The 25,413-nt window shown below is 41.8% G+C and overlaps 1 protein-coding gene across 2 annotated transcripts; it reads right to left on the bottom strand.

The window, feature by feature from the left end:
• Window positions 1-2,222: 2,222 nt before the first annotated feature.
• On the bottom strand, window positions 2,223-19,956 carry LOC134658023 (protein Cep89 homolog). Of its 2 annotated transcripts, XM_063513626.1 has the most exons (15): window positions 19,897-19,956; window positions 19,674-19,807; window positions 18,550-18,808; window positions 17,761-17,936; window positions 17,098-17,285; window positions 15,519-15,568; window positions 14,345-14,480; window positions 12,547-12,677; window positions 11,996-12,100; window positions 11,610-11,903; window positions 10,574-10,733; window positions 5,538-5,705; window positions 5,018-5,168; window positions 2,901-3,088; window positions 2,223-2,401 (listed from the first exon to the last, which is right to left on the bottom strand). In XM_063513626.1, exons 2-15 carry the CDS (start codon window positions 19,701-19,703, stop codon window positions 2,242-2,244), a joined length of 2,196 nt encoding a protein of 731 aa, XP_063369696.1. In that variant the 5' UTR covers window positions 19,704-19,807; window positions 19,897-19,956; the 3' UTR covers window positions 2,223-2,241. The 2 variants fall into 2 exon arrangements, with proteins under 2 accessions (XP_063369696.1, XP_063369695.1); XM_063513625.1 differs by lacking the exon at window positions 15,519-15,568 and having other exon boundaries at window positions 17,048-17,285; window positions 19,893-19,942.
• Between the last annotated feature and the right edge of the window lie 5,457 nt (window positions 19,957-25,413).

The following is a 25,413-nucleotide window of genomic DNA, read 5'->3' on the forward strand; positions in this document are numbered from 1 at the left end:
TATAATTTCTAACTTTTGTGTTGCTTTAATGCAATGGGCCCCATATAGACATTTGATCCTAAAAACAAACCCGATCGATTGATACCATAAATGAAAATTAGTCATGTAGCCTATTGTAGGTAAGTAATATCCGACGAACGCGTCCGCGCTAGTTAGCGTTGCTGCTAAGAATCTACTTTAGATGTCGTTTCTGAAGCCTTTTTATTCAGTAAGAATATTCGCTACGGTATGGAATAGATACCGACTACATAAATAAACTCTACTTATGATTATGACTATTTTTTCAACACTATTATTTACTTATAAAATATACTTACCTCATACTTTTGAAGTTCTTAGGATCTCCACAGCTTGAGTATGCCTTTCGTTTCACTAGTTTTTCATTATAAATGTTTTCCGGCCGATTGCTCATAGTTTAAAACTAGGAGCTCTCATATTACTTTTAGTGCTCACTGACAGTTCAAAATTTTTCGATTTGATTATAAACTTACGAAAGCTAGCACCAAATGTTCACTTGGTTTAATAAATATGACTATGAAAATATTTACAGAAAATTTAAACTGTAACTGAATAAAGTCAAAACCTCCGTTTGAAAATGCGTCTCGCAACTAAGCACCAACTGTGACCTTTCTCAATAAGGAGCAGACACAGTGAATACGTTTTACAAACTCGTATCTTATCTTTCCCAAAACTAATTTAATACCCTGTGTGTCAGTCAAACGATTTAATTTCCAGCATCGTGTCAACATAAGAGGTTTCTAAAGTAAACTCTTTCGATGAATAATTTCAGCGGCACATGCTGGTGCAAGGAAACAGCCGACGTCACAAATTAAAATAAATCCGCCTTTGAGATAATTGAACGCATTATGCAGGTATGACGTCACAATGTCATATGACGTTTTTTGCTGATCAAGTGATCGCATTTGCCTTTTTGCATCAGTAGGGATTTAAATAGGCACTCTATCTCGTTTGTATTTTCTGTAGAAAATGAGTAAAACAAATGCTTAGTTTCAGTTCAGCCCAAAATTAGCCGGGTCCAGTTTTGCCTGATATAAATTGCCACTACAAATTAGGCTTGCATTTAACTTTTGAGGAAAGCTGTTGATGCTGGTCAACAGTTGCCACAACTGTTGACCAGCATGTCTGTGACCCAAATAGGTTATTGCACTTTTCCAGAAGCAAAGGTGCAAACGCGAAAGTGGGAATCCTTGTCTAAGTAAAATAAAACGAAACGGTAATTTATCTACATTCCTATATTGCTCCAGCCTACATAAAAGCACATCTTGCTCCATCTCTATAGGTATATCTTTTAAATAGCTCTTTTCTAAATTTTCAAATACATATTTTAAAAAGCTTATAAACTCTCGTCTCCGCTGAAATCTAAAAACTCTACATCTATGACCAGGATGAACTGATTGACTAATTGGTGATGGTGCCCAAATTTCACGTAATGTTTTGATAAACATCACTGCATAGAAAAATTTTAGGTACTTAACTTTAGGTACTTAAATACGGTTATGAACGGATAGGACACCTGTAAATCGACGACATAACAAGTTTACAGACTTGGGAACCATTACAACAACACATTTATGCTAAACACTACTTTCACGTAATGAGCAAAACATTTTCAAGCGTAGACAAAAATGTACAGTAGGTATGTTAGAATTTACGTCCTTCGGGTTTATTTAAATTCTTTCCTTTAATATGAGAAGGCTATCGACAGCTACAACCTGTCAACTTTACTAACCAATAATAGACCTTATCTCGTTTGCAGTAAGATTGATGACTGTTCAGTTACCTGCGTCAACGATCTACAATCTACATTATACAGGATGTCTCTGACCATGGAGCTTTAAATCCAGGGCTCGATTCTACTCGCTAAACTGAGCTACTTTTATTATGGCACCAACCCCGAAATCCCGAAAACATTTTTTTACTTTTTCATATATTTTGGCTGATCAGATCTCGACGTTTTCTATGGAAAAGCCAAAAAAAATCCCCGATTTTAGGGTTGGTCCCATAGCAAAAGTAGCTCAGTTTAGCGAGTAAAATCAAGCCCTGGATTTAAAGCCCCATGGTCAGAGACACCATGTATAACCGAAGAACTCTTTAACAGCTAATGGACTGCAATCACCTTTGCATCAACTTAATTTTTGGCGTGCTGTTTAGCATGTTATGGTTCCTATGTGAAGTATTAATATCGTAATATCCATAAGAGTCCCAATCATCTATCTGTCCTTATCCTTTGCCCTTCTTTTTCCCCCGATCCTCTTGAAAGTACCCGCCCGGGCCGGGCACGAGCTTAACGCCGGTCCGATCCGGTCGGTCGGACGCGGTCCGCTCAGAAGACGAGTCCGACACGATGCCCTGCAGTCGGTGCGCGTTCGTTTGACTCAGCCTGTTGATATATCAAACACTGTTGCTTAATCTGTTGGACGATTCATAACAGCTGGCGCGAGATTTGTACTGAACTCTCTAAATTCTTAAACAAAATCCGCGCCAGCGTACGTGAATCAACCTAATACGGACAGCAACAGGGACGCAGACGAAAAGGCAAACGGAAAACAATATGGCTCAAAATTCTTTTGATGTGGTTCGGGATGAGCACTCGATCTTCGTTTAGAGCAGCCTTAAATAAAATGTGAAGATCGCTTACCTCCAGTAGGGGATGGCAATGTATAACCGTAATAATAGATTTGTGTAGTTATACTTGGTCAAGGTCAAGATCTTGTCAGAAGCAAAAGGCGGCAAATTTGAAAAATGTAGGCGCGAAGGGATATTGTCCCATAGAAAATTTGAATTTCGCGCCTTTTTTTACTGACAAGATTTGCTTGACCAAATATTATATGTGATTTGTCAATGATAATGATGAACTCTCTGCTCAAAGGATCACTGACCTGACCTCCTCGACGTCGGCCACCTTGTCTATGAGGCTCCGTATGATGCCCTCCTTGTGCTCCAGCGCGAGATTAGCGCGCTCCAGCTCGCGCCGGTACTCGAGCTGGGCGGAGCTCGCGCGCCGCTCCTGCTCCACTATGCGACGCTCTAGCTCTTCGAGGGACGAGTGGGCGCGGGATTTCACTTCCTAAAACAAACAGACATATATTTAACCTCTTGTCTGTGTATGATATGGACCCCGACCGAATTATGAGTCATCTTTTGCATTTTTCGAGGTCTGTTCCAGCGCGTCCATGGCTCCTGATTGAGAACTGACGGAACGCTCGGCCTTGGTGACGCGCTATAAGGTACACAGAGCGTAGCAGATAAGGTACACACCTTTATCTCTCTCTTGATCCGCTCCAGCGTGTCTAGAGCTCTCCTGAGTGGCTCGGCGTGTTGCGAACTGACGGAGCGCTCGGCCTTGGTGACGCGCTATAAGGTACACAGAGCGTAGCAGATAAGGTACACACCTTTATCTCTCTCTTGATCCGCTCCAGCGTGTCTAGAGCTCGCCTGAGCGGCTCGGCGTGTTGCGAACTAACGGAACGCTCGGCCTTGGTGACGCGCTATAAGGTACACAGAGCGTAGCAGATAAGGTACACACCTTTATCTCTCTCTTGATCCGCTCCAGCGTGTCTAGAGCTCTCCTGAGTGGCTCGGCGTGTTGCGAACTGACGGAGCGCTCGGCCTTGGTGACGCGCTATAAGATACACAGAGCGTAGCAGATAAGGTACACACCTTTATCTCTCTCTTGATCCGCTCCAGCGTGTCTAGAGCTCGCCTGAGCGGCTCGGCGTGTTGCGAACTAACGGAACGCTCGGCCTTGGTGACGCGCTATAAGGTACACAGAGCGTAGCAGATAAGGTACACACCTTTATCTCTCTCTTGATCCGCTCCAGCGTGTCTAGAGCTCTCCTGAGTGGCTCGGCGTGTTGCGAACTGACGGAGCGCTCGGCCTTGGTGACGCGCTATAAGGTACACAGACCGTAGCAGATAAGTTACACACCTTTATCTCTCTCTTGATCCGCTCCAGCGTGTCTAGAGCTCGCCTGAGCGGCTCGGCGTGTTGCGAACTAACGGAACGCTCGGCCTTGGTGACGCGCTATAAGGTACACAGAGCGTAGCAGATAAGGTACACACCTTTATCTCTCTCTTGATCCGCTCCAGCGTGTCTAGAGCTCGCCTGAGCGGCTCGGCGTGTTGCGAACTAACGGAACGCTCGGCCTTGGTGACGCGCTATAAGGTACACAGAGCGTAGCAGATAAGGTACACACCTTTATCTCTCTCTTGATCCGCTCAAGCGTGTCTAGAGCTCTCCTGAGCGGCTCGGCGTGTTGCGAACTAACGGAACGCTCGGCCTTGGTGACGCGCTATAAGGTACTCAGAGCGTAGCAGATAAGGTACACACCTTTATCTCTCTCTTGATCCGCTCAAGCGTGTCTAGAGCTCTCCTGAGCGGCTCGGCGTGTTGCGAACTAACGGAACGCTCGGCCTTGGTGACGCGCTATAAGGTACACAGAGCGTAGCAGATAAGGTACACACCTTTATCTCTCTCTTGATCCGCTCCAGCGTGTCTAGAGCTCGCCTGAGCGGCTCGGCGTGTTGCGAACTAACGGAACGCTCGGCCTTGGTGACGCGCTATAAGGTACACAGAGCGTAGCAGATAAGGTACACATCTTTATCTCTCTTGATCCGCTCCAGCGTGTCTGGAGCTCTCCTGAGCGGCTCGGCGTGTTGCGAACTGACGGAGCGCTGGGCCTTGATGACGCGCTATAGGGTACACAGAGCGTAGCAGATAAGGTACACACCTTTATCTCTCTCTTGATCCGCTCCAGCGTGTCTAGAGCTCGCCTGAGCGGCTCGGCGTGTTGCGAACTAACGGAACGCTCGGCCTTGGTGACGCGCTATAAGGTACACAGAGCGTAGCAGATAAGGTACACATCTTTATCTCTCTTGATCCGCTCCAGCGTGTCTGGAGCTCTCCTGAGCGGCTCGGCGTGTTGCGAACTGACGGAGCGCTGGGCCTTGATGACGCGCTATAGGGTACACAGAGCGTAGCAGATAAGGTACACACCTTTATCTCTCTCTTGATCCGTTCCAGCGTGTCCAGAGCTCTCCTGAGCGGCTCGGCGTGTTGCGAACTGACGGAGCGCTTGGCCTTAATGGCGCGCGCCGCCGCGCTGCGCATGCGATGACGGAATATCACCGCCGCTTTGCGATATAGCCTGAATTAAAAAATATATATTTTGGCTAAGGGACTCAAACCACTTGTAACAACGTTAATACCCCACTGAGTAAGTATCTTTTCGATACCTCATCCCCCATTTCAGGATTCCTTTAAAAAGCAGCTTATTTCACTATGTCTAAAAAAAACAATTAACAATCATTCACCTAATTCGGGGTAAACATAAGATGAAATCGACCGTGTCATAATTAATCATTAACATAAGTCAGTTAAAATACTCCTCACCTAACATTCTTCACCCACACACAACCACATAAGGCCATAACCACATAAGGGCTCACTCTAGACAACGTCCATGATGTTTATTTGGGGTCGCCGTCATCGAAAACGATGAGGACTATATATATACCTAACATTCTTAAGCGCCGCAGTCAACTCCTCCTTGGCAGTGAGCAGGTCTTTCTCCGCGTTGCTGCAACGCTCCTCGGCGGCGCGCAACTGTTGCTGCAACTTGGCCACTTGCTCGGTTTTGCGCTCGTTCTCCATGCCGTACTGGTGTTTCAGCTCTTCTAACAACCTGTTATAATGCAAGGTTGTTGTATATTTAAATACAGTCTATATAATCTTTAATAGAAAAAAACCGACTTCTCTAACTACTAGCCTGGACCCACTTAACGGCGCTTATACTTTATTTGGTAATATGTATACATTTTATGGTAATCATAGTGGTTTGTTTAGTTTAGGTATCATAGTGGTTTTCCGGATCAAGATCCGGGTCCGTGTCCGGATCCGGGTCCGAGTCCGAGTACGGGTCCGAGTCCGAGTACGGGTCCGAGTCCGGCCGAGGCGGGCCCAGTCCAAGTCAAAATCGAAATTCAGAATCACAAAACGTGTACTATGCGTCGTTGAAGAGTTCTGTTCTGATCATCATCAGCAGTTCCACTGCATCAAATGCGACAGTTTTTAATGAAAATGCTTAATTTTTTGATGAAAATACAAAAATCTCTATATGCATGCCTTTAAGATTTGAGGAGTTCCCTCGATTCCTCATGGATCCCATCATCAGAACTCGAGCTTGACAAAAATGTGGCTTAAAAACTTAACTTGCTTAACAAACATAACGAAGAGGACAAATCGTCAAACGTGTACTATGCGTCGTTGAAGAGTTCCGTTTTGATCATCATCAGCAGTTCCACTTCATCAAATGTCACTTTTTTAAATGTATATGCTTGATTTGTTGATAAAAACACAAAAATCACTATATGTATGCCTTTAAGATTTGAGGAGTTCCCTCGATTCCTCATGGATCCCATCATCAGAACTGGGTTTTGACAAAAACGGGACCAATCTGTATGCATATACATACAATCAAAAAAATAATTTTCAAAATCGGTCCAGTAATGACGGAGATATGGAGTAACAAACATAAAAAAAAATAAAAAAAATAAAAAAAAACATACAACCGAATTGATAACCTCCTCCTTTTAGATTTGGAAGTCGGTTAAAAATAAAGTTACAAGAAGTGTGTTGTGGCTATTCAGAAGCACTTCTGGACAACAGAAATATGTTTAAAGAAATATGGCAATGTTCAATGGCATAACGACAGACAGGAACAAATGACGATCATCAACTGATTAAGTTAGCAGCCGTTTATGAATAACGCCATAAAGAGTCAACTATCTTAATGCAGCGCTTCGTGTGTCTACTTGTGCAAACTGAGAGGAAATTATAGCGGGGAGTGCAGCGTCCATATTAAACAAATACTTCAAACGTTTGCGAGCGGCATCAGTACCCTCTGTTCAAATCCCTTGGATGCTACACACCACGCTTTTACGCACTGCTGGACACTCACGGGCCGTACCCTGACCCTAGCTCCGAGCGTGCACGCTCGACGTTGACATCGACTGCCATGCTTATATTAATCAACTAGCGACCCGCCCCGGCATCGCACGGGTTAACAAATTATACATAAACCTTCCTCTTGAATCACTCTATCTATTAAAAACAAGCAACAACGGTTGCACTCCGGGAGTGCCGATAGAAGTGAAAACACACCTCACTATGTTACCGACGCCCGGTAAGTCCGGTAACACGATACATACGTTTAGCGGATGTATTCTATTTATTTATTATATAACTAGCTGTTGCCCGCGACTTCGTACGCGTGGATTTGTATATTGGTGGCATTGATATAGAATAAAGAACATTGTTGGTTATAAATTCTACATTAGCTTACAACATTATGCAGCAAAAAATAGCAGTAGGGACGGTTAATCATTTGTTAATTATTATACAACGCATGAGATTTATCTTTCACAACCTGGCTACGAAGTTTCAAGCCCCTAACTGAATAAAATTGTTCTCGATAATCTCGATATAATCTCTCTCAACCCCCAGAAGATTTTCAAGTCCACTATTTAATAAAACCTACTACCTAACTACCTATTTACGAAGTTTGAAGTTCCTAGCTTTAAATAAAATTTGAACCCTCTACCAACTCTCAGCCCCTGTTTAAACTTTTAGGGGATGAATTTTTAAAAACGCTGAAATTACTTTTCTTGTATTGTAATAATATGCCTTTATACAACGATTCAAGTCCCGCACTCCGATAAATATTTGGGTTCCATACAAATTTTCAACCCCCTTCACCACCTTGGGGGATGAATTATTAAAAACTCTGAAATTAGTTTTCTTTTCTCTTAATAAAATACCTTTTTACGAAGCTTCAAGTTCCTAGCTTTAAATAAAATTATAACCTATACAATCTTTCAACCCCTTTTTAACCCTGTTATGGGATGAATTTTTAAAAACGCTGAAATAAGTTTTCTTGTGTTCTAATACCATAGCTTTATACAAAGATTTAAGTCTCGGACTCTCAAAAATATTTGATCTCCATACAAACTTTCAACCCCTTTTTCACCTCCTCGGCGGATGAATTTTTAAAAACGCTGAATAGGTTTTTTTGTTTTTTAATAAAATACCTTTTTACGAAGTTTCAAGTTCCTAGCTTTAAATAAAATTTGAACCCTATACAAACTTTCAACCCCTTTTGGACCCTTATATATGAATTTTTAAAAACGCTGAAATTACTTTTCTCGTATTCTAATAATATGTCATTCATACAAAGATTCAAGTCCCGTACTTACAAAAAATATTGACCTCCATACAAATTTTCAACCCCTTTTTCACCACCTTTAATGTTGAATTTTGAAAAAACGCTAACAATCGTTTTCTTCTCTTTTAATGAAATAACTTTTTACGAAGTTACAAATTCGTAGGTTAAAATAAAATATAAACCCTATACAATCTTTCAACCCCTTTTTAACCCTTTTAAGGGTTGAATTTTTGAAAACGCTGAAATTACTTTTCTTGAGAATTAATAATATGGCTTTATACAAAGATTCAAGTCCCGCAATCTAAAAAATATTTGATCTCCGTACAAACTTTCAACCCCTTTTTCACCACCTCAGGGGATGAATTTTTAAAAACACTGAAATTTCTTTTCTTGTTTTTTAATTTAATACCTTTTTGCGAAGTTTCAAGGTCTTAGCTTAAAATAAAATTTGCACCCCAAGACAAAGTTTCATCCCCTTTTTTACCCCCTTAGGGGTTGAATTTCCTAAAACGTCGCAATTCCTTTTTTTTTGCAATCGGCTATTATGCCTTTCTAAAAAGTTTCAAAGCATTTGTAATGGATTCAAACTTTCAACCCCTTTTTAACCCTGTTAGGGGATGAATTTTTAAAAACGCTGAAATTACTTTTCCTGTCTTATAATAATATACCCATATACAAAGTTTAAAGTCACCCACTCACAAAAATATTTGATCTCCATACAAACTTTCAACCCCTTTTTCACCACCTTGGGGGATGAATTTTCGAAAACGCTGAAGAAATTAGTTTTCTTATTTTTTAATACAATACATTTTTACAAAGTTTCAAATTCCTAGCTTAAAATAAATCTTGAACCCCATAAAACCTTTCATCCCCTTTTTAACCCTTTTAAGGGTTGAATTTTTAAAAACGCTGAAATTACTTTTCTTGAGTTTTAATAATATGGCTTTATACAAAGACTCAAGTCCCGCACTCTCAATAATATTTGATCTCCGTACAAACTTTCAACCCCTTTTTCACCACCTCGGGGGATGAATTTTCAAAAACGCTGAAATTACTTTTCCTGTCTTATAATAATATACCCATATACAAAGTTTAAAGTCACACACTCGCAAAAATATTTGATCTCCATACAAACTTTCAACCCCTTTTTCACCACCTTGGGGGATGAATTTTCGAAAACGCTGAAATAAGTTTTAACTTATTTGTTTTTTAATTTAATACCTTTTTGCAAAGTTTCAAGGTCCTAGCTTAAAATAAAATTTGCACCCCAAGACAAAGTTTCATCCCCTTTTTTACCCCCTTAGGGGTTGAATTTTCTAATACTTCGCAATTACTTTTTTTTGTAATCGGCTATTATGCCTTTCTAAGAAGTTTCAAAGCATTTGTAATGGATTCAAACTTTCAACCCCTTTTTAACCCTGTTAGGGGATGAATTTTCAAAAACGCTGAAATCACTTTTCCTGTCTTATAATAATATACCCATATACAAAGTTTAAAGTCACACACTCACAAAAATATTTGATCTCCATACAAACTTTCAACCCCTTTTTCACCACCTTGGGGGATGAATTTTCGAAAACGCTGAAATTAGTTTTCTTGTTTTTTAATATAATACATTTTCACAAAGTTTCAAATTTCTAGCTTAAACTAAAACTTGAACCCCATACAACCTTTCATCCCCTTTTTAACCCCTATAGGGGTTGAATTTTTCAAAATCGCTTCTTATCTCTTGTACACTTTACAAATGCAACCTAGTGTGCAAATTTCAACTTTCTAGCTTTTGTAGTTTCGGCTCTGCGTTGATGAATCAGTCAGTCAGTCAGTCAGTCAGTCAGTCAGTCAGTCAGTCAGGACACTTGCATTTATATATATAGATATTATTATCATTCTCAAATAAGATCACACTTTTTCATTGACATGTTTATTTACATACTGCCATGACAACGTTAAATTATTCTAACATAGGTAAAGAGTCTTGAAAAGGAATCCGCAACATAAATGTCAAATAACATTGAGTTTTTCTTTATTGATTTAAATGCCATTTAAATTATGAGTGGCCACCTTACGGGGCTTACGGTCACGTGATCGCCTTACGCCCCTTACGGTCACGTGATCGCCTTACGCTGTCTCGAGTTTATCATTTTTTCCCCACCTCAAAAAGTGCCCAGCGCCGCTAAAGAAGTTTTCACTTCAAAAAAACGCATCAAAATCCGTTGCGTAGTTTTAAAGATCTGATCATACATAGGGACAGACAGACAGCGGGAAGCGACTTTGTTTTATACTATGTAGTGATGCATGGTGGCCAACACGTGCCGCTAACGCTACGTTACCGCTTGCAGTGTTCGAGGCGGCGCTCGTGCAGGTCGGCGGGCACGGTGCGCGCGCGCAGCGCGTCCAGCGCCGCCATCTTGCTGTCCGACGCCTCCAGCGCGTGCTTCAGCGTGAAGTACTCGCGGTGGACCGTCTCGTAGTCGCGCATCATGGCGGCCACTGAACAAAAACAGGCTGAATGAGGCCGATGAACTACTGTGCAGAAAGGGTATCATCTTGGGTCGTCCCATTCGTTTTTCGTCAAGTTCTTAAATTAGTCCTATTCTGCTTTCGTCACTCATTCTACATTGAAAGCCACCGACGATTGTGACGAATGTAGAATGGGTGACGAAAGCAGAATAGGACTAATTTAAGAACTTGACGAAAAACGAATGGGACGACCCAAGATGATACCGCAGAAAGACAACTGCCTATGTGCCTATGACTCGCTTCATCCTGGACAAAGTTGTATACTTCGTGTAGGCTAAACAGTAAAACGAAAAAACCGGCCAAGGGCGAGTCGGACTTGCGCACGGAGGGTTCCGCACCGTCAACAAAAAATAGAGCAAAGAAATCGTGTTTGTTGTATGGGGGCCCCCCTTAAATATATATTTTATTTTATTTTTGGTATTTGTTGTTATAGAGGCAACAGAGATACATCATTTGTGAAAATTTCAACTGTCTAGCTATCGCGGTTCATGAGATACAGCCTGGTGACAGACGGACGGACAGCGAAGTCTTAGTAATAGGGTCCCGTTTTTTACCCTTTGGGTACGGAACCCTAAAAAGACGTACAAGTATATCTTAGAGTTACGAAATAGTTGTCACGAACATGTCGTAAAAGATCCCTTTATGGGTTTTGTTCTTGGCAAGCTACACACGCACGCTACACGGGCTAGACATAGATAATAACTCGGTGTGATAATAACTTGTGTGTGTGTGTGTGTGTGTGTGTGTGTGTGTGTGTTAATAACTTAGTATAATGATGTATAAAATGTAAATTTTATGAATAAATTATTGAAATTGTGAAAAAATGGTCAATAAATTTTCACTTACTCTTATCTTCATATAACTCGTAAACCTCTTTCAATTTGGACTCCGCCCTTTCAGCTCTCTCCAACAACGTAGCTCTCTCGATATCACCCGTCTCTTTCTCCACCCCTAGCTTCTTGTAGCTCTGTCTCACTTGCGCCAGCTCCGATTCTAGGGCTGTCACCTTTTCGAGCAAGCTTTTGTTTTTGGACACGATCTGTTTAGATTTCTTGTTGATGTTTTCGAATTGTTTCTCGTAGTCAAGAATGAGCGTGTCCTTCTCTTGTAGATTTTCTTGATATGCGTCGAAAAGAGGTGCTGTAAATAACACAAAACGTTTAAAATATAGTAACCCTTTCATCTTATTTTCACGTTACTTTTAGCGTTTACCTCTCTCTCTAAGTTCTTACCTAAAGCCTGAGCACTCAATAGTCCAGAAAGATCGACGACCCTACAGGTTTGCGGTTGATCTTCCGTCCCGCTCTTCGATTGAGCATCGTCAGTGTTGCCAACTTCTAAAATAAAATAAACATGATAGAGTCTGTGCGGAAACAGAAGAGTCGTGGAATGTATGGAGCCCAATACATTCCACAACTCTTCTGTTTCCGAACAGACTCTAGAGTTAGGGCTACTGATTGTGCCGTAGCAAAGTTTCCAAACAATTCTAATTTTAATAAGATCGAAAACTTCTCTCAAATTTGTAAAGGAACCGAAATATTCCATTTCCGATATAACTTAACCAACTACATATTTGTAAACTCTCTCGACATGACTCATGACCACTTACGATTGCGCCGGTGGCAGTGGCGGCAACCATAGGTTAGAGCGAGACACGCGATCGGATCTTTCATTCCTACCTACGGTTGCCGCCGGTCGCGCAATATCGTGGCCGGGCCGTTAAGGTGTCATATTAGGCTCCAAACAGGAAACAGGTCCTAGGTATAGGTAGTTAGGCACTAACCTGGTCCTCTGTACCCGAGGCTGGTGGTGATGAGGGAGTCTAGGTCGAATTTATCAGCTTTGTTATCTGTCGCCAGATTTTGTATGTTGGTCCGGAGTTTCTCCTGGTATCTCGACAGCTGGACATTTAATCTGAAAATTATAACGTACACAACATTCGCACAGCCAAGTGTAAAAATATGGGTGTAGATAACTTACTTAAAATATGTCATATACATACATCACTGGCTCAGTGACCCAAAGAGGACCTTGGCCTCTGACACAAGAGAGCGCCACTCTGCCCTATTCTTCACGCCACTTCGCGCCAGTTGGGTATTCCGAGGGCGGACAGGTCTTTTTCACAAATAAAAAACAACGGGTTGCACTCCGGGAGTGCCGGCAGAAGTGAAAACTCAATGACATTGTAACAGTTTTTCGATCAGGTCACGTGTCCGTCTTATGAATTTTCAATCTGTCGAATCTGTCACGTGTGACCTGTCGCGAGTTTAACATTTTTTCCCCACCTCAAAAAGTGCACAGCGCCGCTAAAGAAGTTTTCACTTCAAAAATATGAAAATATGTCACATAGTTCTTAATTCGCTGACATAAGAGCCATGGGACATGTTTTTGAGTAGATTCGTGCACCCATATTTTTACACTTGACTGTACAAAGTGGCATGCCGATTGCAGCCACATGAGAGCACATCTCGTGAAGACCATCAAGTTAGACTAACTAAGTTAAGGCCCACGGTCCTACCTATAGTACTCATTCGGTTCGATGAAATTTAAATCATATTCAATTGGAACAGAGTCGCTTTTGCTTCGTCTACTTTTCATACAATGCAAAATATGTATGTATTTATAAACTCTATTGTACAAAACACAGAACACAAATTATATGGGACAGGATAGGCAGTACAAAGGCGAACTTATCACTTTAAACGATTTCTTCCAGTAAACCTTTGAGTAGAGGAGAATTGATGAAGAACGGTAGACAAGTAAAGAAACTCTAATTCCTACACTATCAAATTATTTCATGTAATTCAAATTTCAGTGGCAAATTTTAGATTTTCATTTGCACGGCTGTGCCGGCGGGACCCACTGACAGTCCGCCGTACGATATCGGCCTGTCAGTTTAAAAAAGCGGCCAAGTGCGAGTCGGACTCGCCCATGAAGGGTTCCGTATTTAGGCGATTTATGACGTACAAAAAAAAACTACTTACTAGATCTCGTTCAAACCAATTTTCGGTGGAAGTTTACATGGTAATGTACATCATATATTTTTTTTAGTTTTATCATTCTCTTATTTTAGAAGTTACGGGGGGGGGGGACACACATTTTACCACTTTGGAAGTGTCTCTCGCGCAAACTATTCAGTTTAGAAAAAAATGATATTAGGAACCTCAATATCATTTTTGAAGACCTATCCATAGATACCCCACACGTATGGGTTTGATGAAAAAAAAAATTTTGAGTTTCAGTTCGAAGTATGGGGAACCCCAAAAATTTATTGTTTTTTTTCTATTTTTGTGTGAAAATCTTAATGCGGTTCACAGAATACATCTACTTACCAAGTTTCAACAGTATAGTTCTTATAGTTTCGGAGAAAAGTGGCTGTGACATACGGACGGACAGACAGACGGACAGACAGACATGACGAATCTATAAGGGTTCCGTTTTTTGCCATTTGGCTACGGAACCCTAAAAATGACAGTTCCGAACAACTGACAGGCCGATATCGTCCGGCCGACTGGTAATCAGTGCGCCCCTTTACCCCCGGGTATAATAAGCACAACATACAACAAATGGTTGGTTGATACCTGTAGAGCACATCCTTGAGTGCTTGCATGTCTCTCTGCATCCTGTGCGAGTGCTCGCGAGCCTGCGTCAGCAGGATCTGCCGGCTACTGCAGCTCATGCACACTTCCACTAGTGGGATCGCTGTTTCCACACGATCTAGAATATTTAATTACACAAACGGGTCTAACGCGATATAATTTCATTGTTTTTACCTTTAATTCTGACGTTTCAGCTGAGTTGCACCAGCTGTGGTCACGGAAAGACTCTGCAACAAGCAAGCTGCTGCAACTCAGCTGATACGTCAGAATTAAAGGTAAAAACAATGAAATTATATCGCGTTAGACCCGTTTGTGTAATTAAATATGTGTACAAAACGCGAGAGTTTAAAGTGTTATAAGATCTAGAATGTTTGAAGGTCTTTAGGAGGTGGACCTTATTACAAAAGGCATAAGATCCACCGATGGACAGTTATGAGTGTTGCTGTTTGTACTACAAGAAATAAATCATAATTAAATTGTTCGGAAAAAATCACAGTATCCAGCGTAATTCAAGCTTTTGGAACACTGGTCTAACTAACCCACACGAAGCTTGCTCGACCCCAGTACCTAGTTCCTTCTTTTTTTACACGCCTTAATATCTATTATAGTACGAGGTACTACATTCCTTAGCATCACTAAAGACCTAAATTATATTGAGCTTGACCCTATCGCCGAGCTCCTTGCACCTGGCCTCCAGCGCGCTGTTCCTCTCTCTCTCTCCCCCTTGAGCGCCGTCTTGCACTCCTCCACGTACTGCACGAGGCACGAGGGTCGAGTACTGATTCTTCAGCCCCAAAACATATATATAAATGAAACTCTACTGAACATACCTTTATCAGGCACATCCAGCTGCTTGACCCTATCGCCGAGCTCCTTGCACCTAGCCTCCATCTTCCTATTCCTGTCTCTCTCCCCCTTGAGCGCCATCTTGCACTCCTCCACATACTGCACGAGGGTCGAGTATTGGTTCTTCAGCCCCAGAACATATAAATGAAACTCCACTGAACATACCTTTATCAGGCACATATCCAGCTGCTTGATCCTATCGCCGAGCTCCTTGCACCTCACCTCCTGCTCGCTGTTCCTCTCTCTTTCCTCCTTGAGCACCGTCTTACATTCCTCCACGTACTGCACGAGGGTCGAGCACTGAACATACCTTTATCAGGCACATCCAACTGCTTGACCCTATCGCCGAGCTCCTTGCACCTGGCCTCCAGCTCGCTGTTCCTCTCTCTCTCCCCCTTAAGCGCCGTCTTGCACTCCTCCACGTACTGTACGAGGGTCGAGTACTGGGTCTTCAACCAAACATAAAATTCCATTGAACATACCTTTATCAGGCATATCCAGCTGCTTGACCCTATCGCCGAGCTCCTTGCACCTGGCCTCCAGTTCGCTGTTCCTCTCTCTCTCTCCCCCTTGAGCGCCGTCTTGCACTCCTCCATGTACTGCACGAGGGTCGAGTACTGGGTCTTCAACCAAACATAAAATTCCATTGAACATACCTTTATCAGGCATATCCAGCTGCTTGACCCTATCGCCGAGCTCCTTGCACTTGACCTCCAGCTCGCTGTTCCTCTCTTTTCCCCTTGAGCGCCGTCTTGCACTCCTCCATGTACTGCACGAGGGTCGAGTACTGGGTCTTCAGCCCCAAAACATAAATACAGCTTCACAGAACATACCTTTGTCAGGCATATCCAGCTGCTTGACCCTATCGCCGAGCTCCTTGCACCTAGCCTCCAGCTCGCTGTTCCTCTCTCTCTCCCCCTTGAGCGCCGTTTTGCACTCCTCCACATACTGCACGAGGGTTGAGTACTGGGTCTTCAACCAAACATAAAATTCCATTGAACATACCTTTATCAGGCATATCCAGCTGCTTGACCCTATCGCCGAGCTCCTTGCACTTGACCTCCAGCTCGCTGTTCCTCTCTTTTCCCCTTGAGCGCCGTCTTGCACTCCTCCACATACTGCACGAGGGTCGAGTACTGGGTCTTCAACCAAACATAAAATTCCATTGAACATACCTTTATCAGACATATCCAGCTGCTTGACCCTATCGCCGAGCTCCTTGCACTTGACCTCCAGCTCGCTGTTCCTCTCTTTTCCCCTTGAGCGCCGTCTTGCACTCCTCCATGTACTGCACGAGGGTCGAGTACTGGGTCTTCAACCAAACATAAAATTCCATTGAACATACCTTTATCAGGCATATCCAGCTGCTTGACCCTATCGCCGAGCTCCTTGCACCTGGCCTCCAGTTCGCTGTTCCTCTCTCTCTCTCCCCCTTGAGCGCCGTCTTGCACTCCTCCACATACTGCACGAGGGTCGAGTACTGGGTCTTCAACCAAACATAAAATTCCATTGAACATACCTTTATCAGGCATATCCAGCTGCTTGACCCTATCGCCGAGCTCCTTGCACTTGACCTCCAGCTCGCTGTTCCTCTCTTTTCCCCTTGAGCGCCGTCTTGCACTCCTCCATGTACTGCACGAGGGTCGAGTACTGGGTCTTCAGCCCCAAAACATAAATACAGCTTCACAGAACATACCTTTGTCAGGCATATCCAGCTGCTTGACCCTATCGCCGAGCTCCTTGCACCTAGCCTCCAGCTCGCTGTTCCTCTCTCTCTCCCCCTTGAGCGCCGTCTTGCACTCCTCCACGTACTGCACGAGGGTCGAGCACTGAACATACCTTTGTCAGGCACATCCAGCTGCTTGACCCTATCGCCGAGCTCCTTGCACCTAGCCTCCAGCTCGCTGTTCCTCTCTCTCTCCCCCTTGAGCGCCGTCTTGCACTCCTCCACATACTGCACGAGGGTTGAGTACTGGGTCTTCAGCTGATCGTTCTCGTCCGCGAATAGTTTGTTGTATTCGAGGACTGCCTTCAGTTTGTCTTTTAGCTTTAAAATGTAGGCGTCCTTTTCGGATATCTGCGGAAAATTCATAAATAGTATAAAAATATGTCAATAAACACTTTTACTCGAAAATCAGAGTACCTATGACTTCTTAGGCTGTTTCGTCTTTTGTTCTTTAGCAAAAACTTGTTCTCCCGTCTAAGTCTATGTGACGTTCCAGTCAAAGCCCTGATCTTCTCACCTATATACAAGTGTTAGGGTCGGTTGCACCAAACTGTTTGTCATCGTTAAAGAGTTCGCTAAACTTTATTGTATGGAGAGTTTCATAGTAAACCGCTGCGGCGGGCCGGCTGACATTGATCAGTCTGTCAAGTGCGGATGCAACTGGCGCTAAGTCTGTGTGACGTTACAGTCAAAGCTCTGGCGGTCTAGCATGAGTTGCGTTCTCGCGCGCGACTCCATACATCTTGCGCGACTTCAAGTATGCGACGACGACGCAACTCATGCTAGACCACCTGATCTTCACAAGTGTGAAGTGTTACAGTCTTACCGTGACGACGCTCTCCTCGCACCTACTAATAAGAGTAGTGATGAGCCCCTCGTACTTCTTGGATAGTTTCCTCTTCTGTTCTCTGAGGAGCGACTTGCTCTCCCGACTCGGTCGGGGAGAGGTTATTGCTACCGCTTGTATGTTGCGCTTCCGTGGAGGCTTCGGAGGCTTCTCGGCTATGTGGAAAATAGTAATGTTCTGTTTAAGGGGCTATTCATAAATTTCGTCATTCCATTTCATTTCATAATAGCCTGACGTAGGAGGAAACGGGGTCATTCGACGCATGATTTAGGAGGGGAGCGGGGTCAAAAATCATCAAAAATCGATGACGTAACTTATGGACAGCCCCTTAGGTACTAAAAATTGGATATATAGTGCTCTCGGTTAAGGTAGAGTAAATGGAGGCCACAGATTACCAGTTCACCGGACGATATCAGCATGTCAGTTAATGCAAAAGGTGACAGCTGCGAACTACTCACAGGCTGATATTGTCCGACAAACTGGTAATCAGTGGGCCTCTTAAGCAAAGAAATACTGTTTGTCACACTTTTCTGCTACTACTTAACTATATCAGAAAATGTATTGATCTATATAAGTATAATAGTTAATTTTCATATCTATTGTAAATGTAGGTATATCTAATGAATTATTATTTGCTTCGATATTATACCTCATGCAAATGTTGTTGATTAAATAGTTACAATATTTATTAATGCATTCTCTTACATCTGTATATGGATCTAAATGTATTTTCATACAATAGTAAAATTGTTATTGGAAAAATCATACCAGCAATAACATCCCGAGGATCTTCATACAAAGGGTTCTCATCAACCAGCTTACAAGGAACCTCATCAGTGCCCTCCAATAGCTTCGACTCAGTCCTCTTAATAACGGTGTTGAGTATGTCTCGTCTCATACTGGCTCGTTTTCCTGTACCCTGAATGTCAAACAGTCTGTGGTCTAATGTGAAGTTGCCGGAAAATGTTAGCTTCTCCGGACTAATGTGAGCAAAACATTTCTTGGACTTTCTTTGTATTGACGTTGTCTGAAAAGATGTGAAATGAAAGCTAACAGCAATGTTGACTAAGAGTAGTAATGATTTTAAAATAATACATATAACAACTGTAATATATTAACTTATCATCATACCACGCACATACGAACATATCAGTTGTTCAACCAGTGATATCATTCCAAAGATACAAAGTGTGGTACCCCAGACGTTCACAAGTTTTTTTTTCTTTGTGAATAGTATGTATGTATGAACATTTGACCAACAGATCAAGACTTCATGTGAGATAAGAGATAACGCTGCTGATGCTCAATTGTGTAAAAAAATTATATCCATAAGCTAGAGCAGTGGTTCCTAACCTGGGGGTAATTACCCCCGTGGGGGTAAAACTGGTGTTTTACGGGGGTAATAAGCTAACCTAATATAACAATACAACAAACATACACGTTTTATTTTTTATAACCATTGGGAGGAGGGGTAAAATCAGGTTCCCTAGTTAGTCATAGGGGTAACCGGACTGAAAAGGTTAGGAACCACTGAGCTAGAGTCACCTGACTGTTTAAAATTATATGACTTACTTATTATGTGAAATTGTGTCTGGGAAAGACAATATTGTATAATCACTGTAAACATCCTTAAACAAGTATGTTCATATGTAATAGTACTAATAGTAAGTCTATTTATGCAAGGTCAAATAAAATTACTCATTATGCTGCTCTACGTAATTTAAAGACCCAAATTCGCTTATGACCATAGTAAAGAGATACAAAAAACATGATTTCAATAGACATGCAAACATAATGATCTTTTTGTCAAATTAATTCAAGTATGTTATATATATGTATTATATTATCTTGGAACCAGTCATACATAACTTCGTTATAAAAACGTAATTTACCTTTGGACTTTGATAAAAACCATCTTCCATCGTCACCTAGTTTCAGGAAGCGAAATCTTAGCACCCATATTGAATATTTGAATATTAACACAACAAAGGGAAGAGTTCCGCTCTTTGTTCCGAAGAAGACAACGCTGAAAAGATTTGCGTGTTCCGAATAATTTGTAGGTCACGTATTTATGTGAAATGAAATCTAAGTAGGTCACAAAAGTTCAATACTTACACGCGAACAATGTATTGACAAAACTTTTCACTGTAGTATCATAACTAGTTTGTACTATAAAATCGTAGGCACTATTCACATTCAGTATTTTTTTTTAACTTATGAAAGAAGCGATTCTTTTTGCAGCATGTTTATTATTTTCCATATGAGTTTAGCTTTATGATTTTTACTCTTCTTGATAATGAAGTCAAGTAGTAATAGTAAACACCGGTATTTTGACATTCTGTTGCCATAGTTACCGGGTCCGAACTATTTAAGACAATTTTTTTCACGCGCGGATACTGTTAATATTGTCATTTGCATTTTTAGGGTTCCGTAGCCAAATGGCAAAAAACGGAACCCTTATAGATTCGTCATGTCTGTCTGTCTGTCTGTCTGTCTGTCTGTCTGTCCGTCTGTCTGTCCGTCCGTATATCACAGCCACTTTTCTCCGAAACTATAAGAACTATACTGTTGAAACTTGGTAAGTAGATGTATTCTGTGAACCGCATTAAGATTTTCACACAAAAATAGAAAAAAAACAATAAATTTTTGGGGTTCCCCATACTTCGAACTGAAACTCAAAATTTTTTTTTTCATCAAACCCATACGTGTGGGGTATCTATGGATAGGTCTTCAAAAAAAAAATGATATTGAGGTTTCTAATATCATTTTTTTCTAAACTGAATAGTTTACGCGAGAGACACTTCCAAAGTGGTAAAATGTGTGTCCCCCCCCTGTAACTTCTAAAATAAGAGAATGATAAAACTAAAAAAAATATATGATGTACATTACCATGTAAACTTCCACCGAAAATTGGTTTGAACGAGATCTAGCAAGTAGTTTTTTTTTAATACGTCATAAATCGCCTAAATACGGAACCCTTCATGGGCGAGTCCGACTCGCACTTGGCCGCTTTTTTATTTTTGGCCAGTTACTTGATAAGGGCGGGAAAAATTGATTATGAACAACATAGAAGGTAGCATCCTATAGAAGTGGTCTGACGCGTGCCTCCGTGAGGGACAAAACATATAAATTCGACCAATCATAGCGAATTTATTTGTTATGGTAGGCAACAAATGAATTCGCCCAATCACGGTGGTCAATTTACGGTGGGGAATAAAACAAGATCTGAGACTGTGACAAGGACAAACAATAATAGCGCTTTCACTGCTACTCCTACTGAAAGATACATAAGACTATCCCGTTTTGTCAGTTATCCCCACCACTCATGCCTAATCCAGTTATACTAGATTCATGATGAACTATCGTTTTGTTTTCGTCATTTGTTTTTATTTTATTATTAAATATTTAACTTTTGCGTATCTTGCAGCTTTTTACTATGAAGAATATTACAAAAAAAGTGTGTTTTCATGGATGGTGTTAAAATACCAGGATTTACTGCATTTTACGTGAGTTTCAAAATTTTATTTCTTGATCAATTTTTTAGATCGAAATGATTAATTAATGGTAAAAGTTGTTCCAAAATAATTTTAATTTTAGTAAAGCTTTGGTTTCCTCCGATAGCGGTGCCGTCATATGGCGGCCGTCTCCATACAAATACTACGACATCCATATTTAGCCGTATTATTTAGTATGGAGACCGCCGCTATATGACGGCACCGCTATCCTAGGAAAACCGATCTTAACCAGCTTCTGTATTTTGTTATGTACACTATATGTATTTATTTCACTTTAGCATTTTATTGCGCCGATATTTTTTTCTACTTCATATACCTACCTACACAGCCATGCAGCCTACACAGGTCACAAGTTTACATTTCGGTAGAATTACATTCCAAAAGAAAAACTTAATCATCTAGTTATTCATTTAAATACATTCCCATTACCTTCTTTCTTCTTTCTATGCTTTAAATATGCGTTCAGTGACCTCACATCTTCTTCTCACTAAGATTTTTATCTTATCACCTTATCAGTTATAGGGCACCTGTTTCAATGTCTGCCATTCGCGAATAGATGTCGTTACTAGTCTCAAAAACACAGTAAAACATTATTAATTGGGTAAATGCAATATGCTTCATAACTTGGTTGTGAACCTGTGATAATAACGACTTTTGTATTTAGTCGGATTCTACTCAATATCGCGGCTGCGCTGGAACAGCTGAGCGACAGCAGCGACGCGGCGTGATGTGATTGAACTTCGAACTAAACAGTCGCATCATGTCTGCCCGCCGGTTCGGTGTATAACGCTCGGCATTTAGAATAACCTAAAAGCATTTGTCTTACTCCGTCCTCGCAAATTGAGGTTCCTCTTAGTTAATCATATTCATTAACTTTAGTTACTTGTAGCAAGTGTCGATTTAATGTATTTGTAGGGGTCACGGCAAGTGTTCATCAAGATCCGCACTTGCTGCCGTATTCTCGCTTGCGTTTATCGATTTTCATTTTACAATGAACATATTGTTTTGTTTACTTTATAATAGTGTGTAACGTTAATAAATAGATGTAAAATGTGGTATATTCGTTGAGTGTTGTGGTGTAAGATTGATTCAAGTATGTGCGAAGGTGCGCGCGAGACTTCGTGTTTTGGATGACAAAAACATGGAATTTGAGAACGACTTCAGTCTGAAAGAATGGGCGAAGGACAAGCCTTTGTCCATTCTCCAGCTGGACCCGGCGGATAGAGCTGTGCTCAGGATAGCAGGTTAGTTAAAAAGCTCGTTATACAAAAACAACACCCCCGGCTCATCTCTACTCTGTAGCATATGGGTGTCATTTACCCATAATATTCTACATTAATCAGGACACGTTATCACGCTTTTGATAACGTCACTATTCAACATTAATGCCAGCAGTGTAAACTCGATAAAAAGGGTATTAAAACAAAATGCAGCGTGTTATTTTTGTACTTACCGTGTTTGTTTTTTTTTCCTGCAATTATGGCCTCGTGTAGCTTTTCACTTTCGTCCAGTCTCGTAAATTGGTCTAGAACGATACATGCAACTTGAATAACTTCGTTATTTACTGTTTTCGAATTAAAACTCAAGGTTGAGTACACCGGTTAATTAAGTAGGTATCTACGTACGTATTTTCAGTTTGTTTACATCCTGTAGTAAATGTAATGTACCTTGTAAAGTTGATTGTCCTAGTCCCCTATGGATAGGGTTGCCAGATACAAATTTAGAATTACCTGACAAAATTCCTGATTTCCGAATATTTTTCCTGACATTTATATTTTTCACGACGACTGGGGTGTCTAGCTTGATTAAAGATTTGTTAATTAATAATTACGAAGTTATTGATAAGTTGAGTGGATCTCATTTATTATTATTTTTACAATGTTTTTTATTATTTAAGTATATAAAAAGGTACTTTATAATAAAGTCTATCAATTCAAAAAGTTACTGACATTTTCGTGTTCCGTCCCCATTCCTGACAAAAGGCCAAAATTCCTGACATGTCAGGTAAATTCCTGTCATCTGGTAACCCTACCTATGGACCGGTGGGTAAGTCGGTAGCCAATAGGATGGTTGTATTTTGCATGGACGGTTTCAAGGCCGGTCAATTTCCTCGGAGTTCCCGAAAGGTAACCAATTCCATTGTTGACTTCCTATTTCCACGCATTTGCAGTTACGTACCTACCTAGTTAATTTAATCGTTCATTATAAAACTTGACTAACAGCACACTAACAGTATTTAGTTTTTAACCGCCTTCAAAAAAAAAGGAGGTTCTCAGTTTGACCCGTATGTATGTATGTATGTATGTATGTATGTATGTATGTATGTATATTTGTTCGCGATTATCTCGCGTTTGGCTGAACCGATTTTGATGCGGTTTTCAGAAAAGTGTTTGTTACATTCTGGAGAAGGTTTTAGTATACATAGATCTGAGCTGATGCTGAACCCTGGCTGTACCTAGTGGAACTCAGGTTTGGTGCAACATAGGCCCACGCTGTTTTGGTCATTCGACACGCCTTGATGAGCACTTGGGAGAGCAGTACCCAAGATAGAGCTGATGCTGAACCCTGGATGTACCTAGTGGAACTCAGGTTTGGTGCAACATAGGCCCACGCTGTTTTGGTCATTCGACGCGTCTTGATGAGCACTTGGAAGAGCAGTACCCAAGATAGAGCTGATGCTGAACCCTGGATGTACCTAGTGGAACTCAGGTTTGGTGCAACATAGGCCCACGCTGTTTTGGTCATCCGACGCGTCTTGATGAGCACTTGGAAGAGCAGTACCCAAGATAGAGCTGATGCTGAACCCTGGATGTACCTAGTGGAACTCAGGTTTGGTGCAACATAGGCCCACGCTGTTTTGGTCATCCGACACGCCTTGATAAGCACTTGGGAGAGCAGTACCCAAGATAGAGCTTATGCTGAACCCTGGATGTACCTAGTGGAACTCAGGTTTGGTGCAACATAGGCCCACGCTGTTTTGGTCATCCGAAGCGTCTTGATGAGCACTTGGAAGAGCAGTACCCAAGATAGAGCTGATGCTGAACCCTGGATGTAACTAGTGGAACTCAGGTTTGGTGCAACATAGGCCCACGCTGTTTTGGTCATCCGACGCGTCTTGATGAGCACTTGGAAGAGCAGTACCCAAGATAGAGCTGATGCTGAACCCTGGCTGTACCTAGTGGAACTCAGGTTTGGTGCAATATAGGCCCACGCTGTTTTGGTCATCCGACACGCCTTGATGAGCACTTGGGAGAGCAGTACCCAAGATAGAGCTGATGCTGAACCCTGGATGTACCTAGTGGAACTCAGGTTTGGTGCAACATAGGCCCACGCTATTTTGGTCATCTGTCACATCTTGATGAGCACTTGGGAGAGTAGTACCCAAGATGGAGCTGATGCTGAACTCTGGATGTACCTAGTGGAACTCAGGATGTACCTAGTGGAACTCAGGTTTAGTGCAACATAGGCCCACGCTGTTTTGGTCATCCGACGCGTCTTGATGAGCACTTGGGAGAGCAGTACCCAAGATAGAGCTGATGCTAAACCCTGGATGTACCTAGTGGAACTCAGGTTTGGTGCAACATAGACCCACGCTGTTTTGGTCATCCGACGCGTCTTGATGAGCACTTGGAAGAGCAGTACCCAAGATAGAGCTGATGCTGAACCCTGGATGTACCTAGTGGAACTCAGGTTTGGTGCAACATAGGCCCAAGCTATTTTGGTCATCTGTCACATCTTGATGAGCACTTGGGAGAGCAGTACCCACGATATAGCTGATGCTGAAACCTGGCTGTACCTAGTGGAACTCAGGTTTGGTGCAACAAGGCCCACGCTATTTTGGTCATTCGTCACATCTTGATGAGCACTTGGGAGAGCAGTACCCTAGATAAAACTGATGGTGAACCCTGGCTGTACCTAGTGGAACTCAGATTTGGTGCAACATAGGCACACTTTGTTTTGGTTAGCCGACTTATCGTCATGTGCCTATGTTGCAGAGTTCCACTAGGTGGGTCGATCAACTATTTTCTAACCGTCTTTAAAAAAAGGAAGTTCTCAGTTTGACCCGTATGTTTGTATGTATGTTTCTTCGTGATTATCTCGTGTTTGACTAAACCGA

Source organism: Cydia amplana, chromosome 21, assembly GCF_948474715.1.
Source record: "Cydia amplana chromosome 21, ilCydAmpl1.1, whole genome shotgun sequence".
In the NCBI taxonomy this organism is placed as follows: Eukaryota; Metazoa; Arthropoda; class Insecta; order Lepidoptera; family Tortricidae; genus Cydia; species Cydia amplana.

What these genes read in the sequence shown, in the direction of transcription:
- LOC134658023 (XM_063513626.1), bottom strand. Translation starts at nt 19,703, where the DNA reads ATGGAAGATGGTTTTTATCAAAGTCCAAAG. An exon ending in TCCTCGGGATGTTATTGCTG is followed by an intron (nt 17,937 to 18,549) that starts GTATGATTTTTC and finishes TTTTCCACATAG; the next exon opens with CCGAGAAGCCTCCGAAGCCT. An exon ending in GCCGACGTCGAGGAGGTCAG is followed by an intron (nt 2,402 to 2,900) that starts GTCAGTGATCCT and finishes ATATATCAACAG; the next exon opens with GCTGAGTCAAACGAACGCGC.